Consider the following 11092-nt stretch of genomic DNA (forward strand, 5'->3'; position numbering starts at 1 on the left):
AAAATATATTTAGCCTGGGTGGCTCAGTTGGTTGAGTATTTGACTCTTGATATCAACTCAGGTCATGATTTCACGTTTTGTGAGATCAAGCCCCATGATTCTCTCTCTCCTTCTCTCTCTGCCCCTTCTGTGCTCATGCTTGCTCTCTCTCTCTCTCTCTCTCTCCCTCCCTCCCCCAAAATAAATAAATAAGCGTTATTTAAAAAGCTTCTTTAGAAACAAGGGCATAGGAACTTGAGGTGTCTGGAAACATCGTCGAAGAGCAGTTGAAGAAAATGAGAATGTTTAATTTAGACTCAAGCAAGACATAATCATGTCTTCCTGAAAATGTAGGTTCTCTTGATAACAACAGGCTCTCTGGAGTTTATGACCCCAAAAATTATCTACTTAGGCCCTTCTGAATAGACAGACTCCAGAAATAAATATAGGACACAATGAAATCTATTCATTGCTTTATTCTTTGTTTTCAGGGGTCACCAGATCTTAGGCTGGAATGAGTTCCAGCCCGCAAGAAGGGGAGTACCTTCCCCTTCTCCTCCATCAGAGCTTAGTGCTGCCATCACACCAAATGCGACAGGGCCTCCTGAAAGGCAGAAGGACGAGAATAAAAATAAAGCAGCTTACATGTACTTAGCATGTTTCCAAAAATAGGCACCAACCTATTTAACCACCATTTTGCTGATGTGGAAATGGAAGCTCAGAGTGGTTAAGTTTCAACAAAGAATCCCTAAGCTGAGAAATATAAAGTCACAACCAGAACACAGGTCTCTTTCATTCAAAAATTCCTTCTAGAAAAGTAGATGTTGCACCTTCCCTGAGATGCCTGGACATGCAAACTTTATATGAGTACAGTCAGTAAACGGGAAATACATGACCAGAGATGAGAACAGAGTGGTTGGGAGAGAGGGGGGAGAGACAAATTAGCCCACAAGCTATAGTTACCAGAAGTTTCTTCACTGCCTCAGAGGCCTCTGGTCCCAGCTCATTCACACACTTTTTTAGCCCTTCTACAAGGTGCTCAACAGAAATGCCCAGAGTTTTCAGAAGAAGTTTTAACGGATCCAAAAAGGGGAGAAGGTCATCCACAGGTAAAGGTAAGGCATTGTTGAGAGCTTGTGGCAAACCGTTGGCAAGGAAAGTGGTGGCTGCAGGGCAAAAGGAAAACCACGTGAAACAGGCACATCTGATTCTTATCTGTTACTGCACTACCTTCCACTGTCTCCATCAATGGCTCCATTCCCGCCCCAATTGACTTCCCATGAAAACTTTTGCCTCAGGGCTTTTGCACCTGCTGTTCTGCCTCCTTAAGCTGTTCTTTCTCCAGATAGCTACATGTTTCTCATCAAATATTACCTCCTCAGAAAGGTAGCTAAAATAGCATCACCCATCTCTAACTTCATTTTTTCTTACCATGACCTAAAATAGTAAATATTTGTTTATTTATTTCTTGCCTTCATCCTCTTACTAGTATGTAGGCTCCATGAGAACAAGGAGTATATGTTTTATTCACTTGTCTAAAACAGACCCTGGCATGTAGTAAGCACTCAGTAGATACTGGTGGTTGACTGAATAGGTATATACTTTGCATGTGGCTATCTCCACAGCCCATGGCTTTGAGGCCAAAGAGTAGATTCCATAATGAATCTTTATTTGGGGATATGCATGTCCAGGGAGTCCAGGGAGTTTCAACTTCAACTTCCAACTAATTCAACTTAACACTGCAAATATAACTGAACTCCAACTCTTTAAGAGTTAGCGCAGATGCATAGTTGAATAAAACAACGCTATTCCACTCAGAGAACTTACACAGTCTAGTGGACAATAAAGATCTGTGTATGCCACAGTGAGGCATGTGCTGTGCTAACATTATGGATTAAGCTCAGCGGAAACATAAGAGAAGGGATGACTAATTCTAATGTGGTAGAGTGTTGGAGCAATCTTCCCAGAGAGATGTTGTTGAAGTCATGTCTTTAAGCAAATTCCAGGATCATAAGGTAAAGAAGGGGAGGTGCGTTATAAAAAGGAACAAAATTAACAAAAGCACTGAAATGTTAAGATGAAAGTGCATACACAGGCTGGTGAGCCTTTCAGAAGTGGCTGGAGTGCAGACTTCTAGTGAGGCATGCTGAGGTGGGGAAAGGAGGTAAGGCTGCAAAACTCAGGTGAGGTCAGATTTTTCAGAGCTTTGAATGCCATACTAATGAGTTTGAGATTTTTTTCCCAAGGGCAATGGGGAGGTATCAAGGCTCCTTTATGGAACAATTGCATTTTGTATATTTGGCTTTAGAAAGATAACTCTCACATAAGAATGCCTGGATGGCTCAGTCAGTTAAGCGTGCAACTCTTAGTGTTGGGTTCAGGTCACGATCTCACAGTTTGTGAGTTCAAGTCCCGTGTCGGACTCTGAGCTGACAGTGCAGAGCCTGCTTAGGATTCTCTCTGTCTTCCTCTCTCTGCCCCATCCCCTGCTTGCATGCACTCTCTCTCTCTCAAAGTAAATAAATAAAAACTTAAAAAAAAAAGAAAGATACCTTTCACATAGAAGATGAATAAGAAGGAAAATGTAGAGAATGAGAATACATACAATATATATTTTTACAAAACACATGGTGCAGATATGTAAACCCACATATGCATGAGCACACAGATAAGAAAAAAAGACCCTGCCCTAGTTCATTTTTCTTAGGAGTCCTTTTCATTTCCCCATTCAAATCATACAAGAGGAGCCTACGCATCTACTTCCCTTCATCTTCTACCACCTATTTCCTTCCAAAATTCTCCCCTGGAGGAGGGATATTTATTTCCTCCAACCACCTTTCAATTGCCACCTCTTTCTGTAGATATTTGACACTAGTCACTAAAGACAAACAAAGTAGCCAAGACTGGTTAAGTTACAAATTGATCCAAAATTTCAGTAAAACGTACAAGCCAAAGTTGCCAATGTGGGTATGGCAGCATCCAGTTTCTCATGATTAATCTCCCTACTTATTTTTAAGGCTTTGGTGAATGTCTTCTCTGTATATACTTATATACTTCCAGGGGAAGACCCTCAAAGCCTCCTGTTCTTTGAATGAGCAATGGTTATCACAGTGCATTTTGCAGATGTCAATATACCTCCAAAAAGAATGGATCAGTTCCCATTCTCCTCCAAGAATCCAACTTCTATACCCCACCTAGAAATTGAACTGTTGGCCTCTCACAGAGCTGTATGTCTATATGTCTCTGTGCATTAGTCTAGCATCGTAGTAACTTCTGTCTGGAAAAGACTTAGCTCCCCTGTCAGATTAAAAGAACCTTGTAAACAATCTTTGTGTCTGACTCATATCTATATCTTCCCATGTTTATCCAAATGCCCAACAGATTGTAGCCATTCGGCAACTATCTGTTAACTGTGTGAACAGATAAATGTAGAAATCTCTCAGGAGAAACAACCTGGCAAGTGACTACAGGTGACAGAAAAAAAAAAAAAAATGAACTCCATACAGTTTCAAAAGAAAGAAGTTACAAAGTGAGATTCTGACTCAAGATTAATGAAGATAAGAAAACTAAGGGCACAATGTTCAACAATGTTGATATTTAGTGTGAGTTGGCTAACTTTTAAGTTTATTTATTTTGAGAGAGAGAGCATGAGTGAGAGAGGAGCAGAGAGAGGGAAAGAGAGACTCCCAAGCAGGCTCCCTGCTGTCAGCAAAGAGCCCAATGTGTGGCTCTATTTCTCGAACTGTGAGATCATGACCCTAGCCAAAACCAGGAGTTGGACACTTAACCAACTGAGCCACCCAGGTGCCCCTGGCTAACTTCTTCTGTAGGATTCATTCAGGATAGTATTTTTATTGGGTTATAGCTTGGTAGGCTGGGATGGGGGTAGGGGGTTGCTGTATCTGAAATCCCTTCTAACCTTTCTATTCCATGGTTCTAAAACTCCCTCCACCATATTCCCCTGGGAGCCTAGGTTTACTAGTTATGTTCCTATTAACAGAAAAGTAGAGGAATATATGTTCAGGCTACTTACCAGAGTAACTGCAGATGCTGAGGGTCACCAGCAAAAACACAGTTACCAGCTTCATGATAGGTTTTCTGCGATATTTACTTGGAGTTTAAAAATGAATTGCAAAGGGCAGCGAATGAACTGTGCTAGTGGCTCCACTCGCTGTGCAGTGTGACAGCTGCTTTTTGCACATGCACATATTTATGTACCAGCCATGACCTAAATTTCAGTCACTACCACTTGACTCACCCCAAAGAAGAAGAGCATGAAGGTCATGCTTCCTCTCTAAACACATTGGAGGTTTTTCCGCTTTTCCTCATGTTCCCATGAGAAACAAAGCCTTCACTTGAAGCATTCTCAAGGACCTCTCATAAAAGCCCTTCCTTGCCCAGAGATGCCAGCAGGAGCAGAGAGCTCTAAGAGTCCTTCTCTTGAAATAATATTGCAAAAAGGGGAAGTTTAATATTGAGATTAAATAAGGAGCGAATGTTCTGTTTTCCTCCAGCTTTCTATTCATTTAAAGTTGGCAGAGTCACATCACCTGACATGCTATCCAGCTGTGGAAGCAATCAGATGGTCCCATCAGCTGTGGTATATACAGACTCAGCTTCATTGCATTTAGCGCCATATTACTCTAGAATTTACCTCCACCCACCCCATCCCCACTCACACATCTACCATGGCAAGATCTCTTTTCTAGTATCTCCCAGTTATTTTGAGAATCCCTAGGGTGTGCCTTCTTTGTGCTATCACATAGAATAATAGGCTCAGGATCTAAAAATCAAAATGCTTTTGGGGCATCTGGGTGGCTCAGTCGGTTAAGTGCCCACCTCTTGATTTTGGCTCAGGTCATGATCTCATGGTTAATGGGATTGAGCCCTGGGTTGGGCTCTGGCTAACCACGTGGGATCTGCTTGGTATTTGCTCACTCTCTCTCTCTCTCTCTCTCTCTCTGCCCCTCCCCTGCTTGCACATGCTCTCTTTCTCTCAAAATAAACTTAAAAAATGAATAAAATAAACAAAAATCAAAATGCCTTTGTAAAAACCTAGGATTCAATATTTGCTCTTGGTATAATCTTGGATTAGACTTTTTAAAATCTATAGTATCAGTCTCCTCACCTACAATGGGGGTGTGTGTGACCCTGAGGCAAAAAAATCATTGCAAGATCTTGTCTACATAAATAATTTAGGACACCAAAACATGCATTTCAGAACCATTCTGGCAATCCAATCTCACACAATCACACAAAGGAAATACTGGGCCAGCCACAGGAGCAATCTGCTTGCAAGGCCGCACCCCTAGAATCAGGACTTGACCACGGGGCTCCAGGACATCCCTATTTGTAAGCACGAGCCCTGGAATTCCTTTAGCATCCGGCGCTTCACATGCAAGAAAGAGGGTAAGAATGAACCTTGAAGGAGAAAAATAGGAATCAGGATGCAGGTAGATGCCAGTCCCAGGTCAAACAGCACTGCTGGCCTCAGTCATCCCCACCATGAAAGAAGGACACAGAACATTTTGAGGAAGATATGCCAAGGCATGAGCCCTAATGGTGCACCAGTCAGGAGTTGGAGCTCCAATTGAGGGTGTGGTATTGTCAGGAAAATTTAGTAAAATTGTGCAGAGAATGTAACTGTAGCAAATCAGGATTAGTACTTAATAAGTGTCATCTGTTATTCATTCTTGTAAGGTACTGCATTGTAACTGCCATTTGTTTATTTTTCTGCTACTTTATAAACTGCGTGAAGGAGATCATGAATTACCACCATGCTAATTCTCTCCTTCGACTTCTGCTGTGTCTGTCAGAGAGTGCTTCCATTTCTCCTGGGTATTAACACCTAGCCAGGTGTAATATGTGTATCACATATCAATGTGCAAAACCCTCAGAGGGCCAAGGCTGTGTGGCAAAGTAGAAGTGAGTTGATGCCATCAGTTACTTTTATGTTGAGGGGTGGCTGGCTGACTCAGTCAAGATCGAGAGCATCCAACTCTTGATCTTGAGTTGTGAGTTCAAACCCCATGTTGGGCATGCAGCCTACTTAAAATTAAAAAATAAATTAAATAAATAAATATTTTTATGTTGTGGTATCTTTATGGGATACTAATCAGCGATGCCCTCATCTTTGCTTGTCATTTTCCAGGTTCCTTTCAGATCCTTTCCCTGCACATCCCCTCCTCTGCTCTGTCCTAGAGGAAGCTGTGTTCTCCAAACTGTGGTTTCCAGACTTGCTTGCCAAATGTGTCTGGTTAGGTCTAGCTTATGAAAGGCACTGGTAGAGGATTCCAAGGGAGAGAATGGGAGAACCCAGGGTATTTCTCCCTTTCTTTGCTTCAGGAAATATCTTGACCAGTGACTCCATCTTCTCTGTGTCTCCAGCTCCTTCCAGTAAGGCCCTGTGCTTGTGGTCCCACCCAAGCCAGGCTGACACACCACTGTTCCAGCTTCTATGGCATGGCCCCAGCCCTCAGTCCAAGCTCCTCATTCTCCGACTCAGTCAAGGAGACAGGTGTCAGTAGTAGCTTCAAGCATTTTGTAAGATCAGGATTGTCTCACCTCCCTGCTTCTTGCTTTAACTGCACTTCTAGCACCTTGTAAATGATCTTCCAAGTTAAATTCTTCCTATTTGATCACCTGGTATGGTTTTGATTTTCTGGCTGGGATATAACTAATATAGCATTCTAAAATATTAGAGAGGTTTCGCTGAAAACAGATCTTTCAGTTTTTAAACAGTTTTTAAACAGAGGTGTTTGTCTCACAGGTATCAAGTGATAGATTCACGAAGGGCAAGACCAAGACTCCTCCAAGAGAAATAAAGCATCACACACACAAAGCTGCTTCTCCTTCCCAACCTCTAAGGCATCTGATAGTGTCTTGAGCTTGTCTCCTGGCCCGACAGGGTGAGTTCTTCTCTAGGAAGGCCCGTGTGCTGGATTCTAATAGGCCTATCAAACAGCCTGCCAGACATGCAGTATTGGCTGAAACCTGGTAGTAGACATGGCTTGGACTAAAGGCTGGAACCTGCTCCATGCAAAACACACACACACACACACACACACACACACACACACACACATTCACAAACACCCACATTCTTACACATGCAAGAACACTCACCTGTGCCTGTGCACACATACACACACAACCATCAAGTACTACTGTTTTCACTCACTCATTCAACAAACGTTTGCTGATCATCAACTGTGTGTCAGGAATTAGAACTGGAGCAGTAAACCAGACAAGCAAATTTCTCGCCTTCCTGGAAGTGACAATATGATAAACAGAGAATGAACAAGTAAGCAAAGAACAAATGATAAGAGGTAAGAAGCAAAGAGGATGCAGTGATAGGGAACAAGTAGACTGGGTTATAGTCAGAGTTGAAAAGAAACTTGGACTTGGCTACTTCCATGCTTCTTAAGTTCTGAGCCACTGCAGTCATCATGTTTTTTTATTCCATATTTTTGATGCTTTGAGATCTTGGGGACTTGTTGACCTTGGAGGTATTGCCCTTCCCAGGGCTAGGTAATTCCTAGAGATAACAAATGACACCTTTCATATCCAAACCAACCAACACAGAGCCCATCAGGCCAACTACCTCCTTTATGGAACTCTCATACTCTAGGCTACTACACCCCTGCCCTAATCACCCAAGGCCAGGTACCAGACAACTAGAGATAGTCCCTAATCCCCAGAGCCAACAGAAATTATTCAAACTAGCCAATCCTTAATCCGCTTACCCATCTTATCCATCCCTTCCCACAGAAACCATAATAAAGGCTCTTGCCCCCTTTCCTCCCCCCAACCTTACCCCTTCACTCTCCTGACAGATCGGGTGCTTCCCTTGTGACACCCCCCCCCCCCCCGTGATGTGGCCACAAGGATCTGAGTATAACGATCTATCTTTTTGATGGCAGTCATCTCCTGATCTGTTGGCCTGAAAAATAACAAAACCTGTATTTTAAAACAGGAATCTAGGCTTTTCTTGTGCCTTTGTGATGCTACTGATACTGTCTTTCTTTGCAACATAATTATTTGAACTAATGTCTTCTTTCCCAGGACTAATTTGTAAACATCCTGATAGGGCTTGTCTTGTTCACGTCTGGATCCTAACACAAAGCCTTACACACTTGGTAATATTATTAGGGACCACTAATCAGTGCCAGGCACTACACTTTGCAAAAACTATCTACTTCATCCTCACAAAATCCTTGACCATAAGGGCTTTTATCCCACTTCACAAATGAGAAGTCTGAAGCCAGAAGCAAGAATTGATTGCCAAGGTTACTTAGATAATAAAAAATGCAACCATCATTGAAGTCCTTTCTTTTCTGATTTGTATTCCTTTACTTTTAGACACTTAACTAATATTCATTTCCATTAAGCATTTGTAAAATAGATTACCTCATGAAGATAAATAAAAAGGAAATGAGTGCCAGTGTTTCTAAATTAATTTTGGATGTGCTTTTTTTTGTTTTGTTTTTAATGTTCATTTTTGAGAGACAGAGACAGAGCATGAGCAGGGGAGGGGCAGAGAGAGAGGGAGACACAGAATCCAAAGCAGGCTCCAGGCTCTGAGCTGTCAGCACAGACCCAGATGCGTGGCTCGAACTCAAGAACCATGAGATCAAGACCTAAGCTGAAGTTGGACACTCAACCAACTGAGCCACCCAGGCACCCCTGGATGTGCTTTTTGAACGAATTTTTTGTGGAGATAAAATTTGTACTCAGGAGTGGAAATTCATTAGCCATTCAACAGTGATTTACTGACAATGTTTGGTATTTTGGCTCTGTGGTAGATGTTGGGAATACAGCAGGAGCAAAAGCAGGAATCACTCTTGCCTCATTTAAATTATATTAAAGAAAACTGTTAGAATCAAATCAGTTTTTTTTTTCTCTGTAAGAGGAATGGCAGTTATATAGAAGCCAACTGAATTTAGATATAAGATACTGATCAGGAAAAAGAAAAGAATCAGCCTGAGATTTCATTCAACACTCCTCCTTCCAGCTGCAGAGGACACAGTCATTCACCAGGAAATCACACTGAAAGTGTAGAAGTAGAGCTTGTTATTTTCCTTCTTCTCCTTGCTATGACTGGATGGTCAAAAGTAGCCTAAACTGAAGGCTATCTAAGAAGGGGAAACAGTCTTAAAATCTGTCTTTAAAAACACAACCACATAAAATAGAATTAGATGTCAGCCCAGGGGAGCCTGAGTGGCTCATTTGGTTAAGTGTCTGACTCTTAATTTCGGCTCAGGTTATGTGTTTTGTGGGATTGAGCCCCCACATCGCTTGGGATTCTCTTTCTCCCTCTCTTTCTCTCTCTGCCCCTTCCCTGCTCATGCTGCGCGCTCTCTCTCTCTCTCAAAATAAATAAACTTAAAAAAATGTCACAGCAGTATATCAACCTCATAAAGATTGGAGAAAAGCAAAAACTCTGTTCCTGGCTCCCTTCCATACTGACTGAATCCTATTCAATGAAAATCAGGCCATTGTCATTTGAGGCTTTTAGTCTCTTTCTAGACACTACAGGGAACCCCAAATGGAATGTGAGGTGAGGATGATGGAACACAGGAAATAATGGGTAAACCAAGACCAACTTGAAGCAAAATGTGAGGAGCACTGGAAGGGGTGACAAGTGATTGGTCTGGGGTTGATTTTTCAATGGATTTAAGTGTTACCTAAATGCAAAGACATGAATAAACAGAGAAAATAAGAAATAAAGCTACAATTTGCAATGTTTTATGTTAGAAAACAGAGATGATTACATGGGCTGAAAAGAAGGAAGTGTGGACAGCGTCTCACCTCTCCTTGTCTAGCAGTGTTTATTCACATTGTCTGACCGTGGCAGATTTCAAACAAAAGTTTAGTTTGCAATCAAACAATGAGTTGGGTCACATGAGTTAGATGAGAAGATATGGCTGTAAAAGGCTAAATTCTGATAGCCTGAATGAGACTAGTACTTGATCTAGCAAGATTTTTTTTTGAAGTATAACTGACATACAACTTATGCTTAACTTCACATGTACAACATAATAATTCAGTATTTGTATATACTGCAAAATGATCGGCACAATAAGTGTGGTTAACATCTGTCACCATAGTTACAGAAATTTTTCTTGTGATGAAAAATTGTAAGATGTGCTCTCTTTAAATTTATATATGCAATAGAGTATTATTAACTATAGTGGCCATGCTGTACATTACCTGTGCATGACTTATTTTATAGCTGGAAGTTTGTGCCTTTTGACCCCTTTCACCCATTTTACCCACCTCCACCCCCCACCTCTGGCAACCACCAATCTGTCAGTCTGTCCTCTGTATCTATGAGCTTGTTGTTGTTGTTCTTTTAAAGATTACACGTATAATTGAGATCATACAGACTTTGTCTTTCTCTAAGTTACTTCATTGACCATACTGCCCTCATAGTCCATCCATGTTGTTGCAAATGGCAAGATTTCCTTTTTGTGGCTGAATAATATTCCATTATATATACACACTGTATTTTCTTTATCCATTCACCTATTGATGGGCACTTGATGTTGTTTTCATATCTTGGTTATTGTAAATAATGCTGCTATGAACATGGGGTTGTGTATATCTTTTTGAGTTAGTGTTTTCATTTTCTTCGAATCAATATCCTGAAGTGGAATTACTGGATCATATGGTGGTTTTATTTTCGATTTTTAAAGGAAACTCCATACTGTTTTACAAAGTGGCTGCACCAATTTACATTCTCACCCACAGTACATGGGTGATCCCTTGTCTCCACATCCTCACCAACACTTCTTATTTCTTTTCTTTTTGATAGTAGCCATTCTAACAGGTGTGAGTGATATGTCGTTGTGTTTTGGATTTGCATTTCTCTGATGACTAATGATGTTAAGCATCTTTTCATGTACTTCTTGGTCATCTGTATCTTCTTTGGAAGAATGTCTAATCAAATCCTGTGCCCATTTTTAAATTGGATTGTTTGGGGATTTTGCTATTATGTTGTAGGACTCCTTTACATATTTTTTATATTAACTATTCAGTAGGTTGCCTCTTCATTTTGTTGTTGGTTTCCTTTGCTGTACATAAGCTTTTGAGTTTGATGCAGTCACACTTG

General features: G+C 41.2%; 1 protein-coding gene across 1 annotated transcript; it reads right to left on the reverse strand.

Annotated features, from left to right (window-relative positions):
* Positions 1-435: 435 nt before the first annotated feature.
* Positions 436-4175, reverse strand: SCGB3A2 (secretoglobin family 3A member 2). The gene is made up of 3 exons (XM_058732550.1): positions 4013-4175; positions 943-1145; positions 436-583 (listed from the first exon to the last, which is right to left on the reverse strand). Exons 1-3 carry the CDS (start codon positions 4065-4067, stop codon positions 560-562), a joined length of 282 nt encoding a protein of 93 aa, XP_058588533.1. The 5' UTR covers positions 4068-4175; the 3' UTR covers positions 436-559.
* Between the last annotated feature and the right edge of the window lie 6917 nt (positions 4176-11092).

The sequence above is a fragment of the Neofelis nebulosa genome, chromosome 1 (assembly GCF_028018385.1).
Source record: "Neofelis nebulosa isolate mNeoNeb1 chromosome 1, mNeoNeb1.pri, whole genome shotgun sequence".
Classification (NCBI taxonomy): domain Eukaryota; kingdom Metazoa; phylum Chordata; class Mammalia; order Carnivora; family Felidae; genus Neofelis; species Neofelis nebulosa.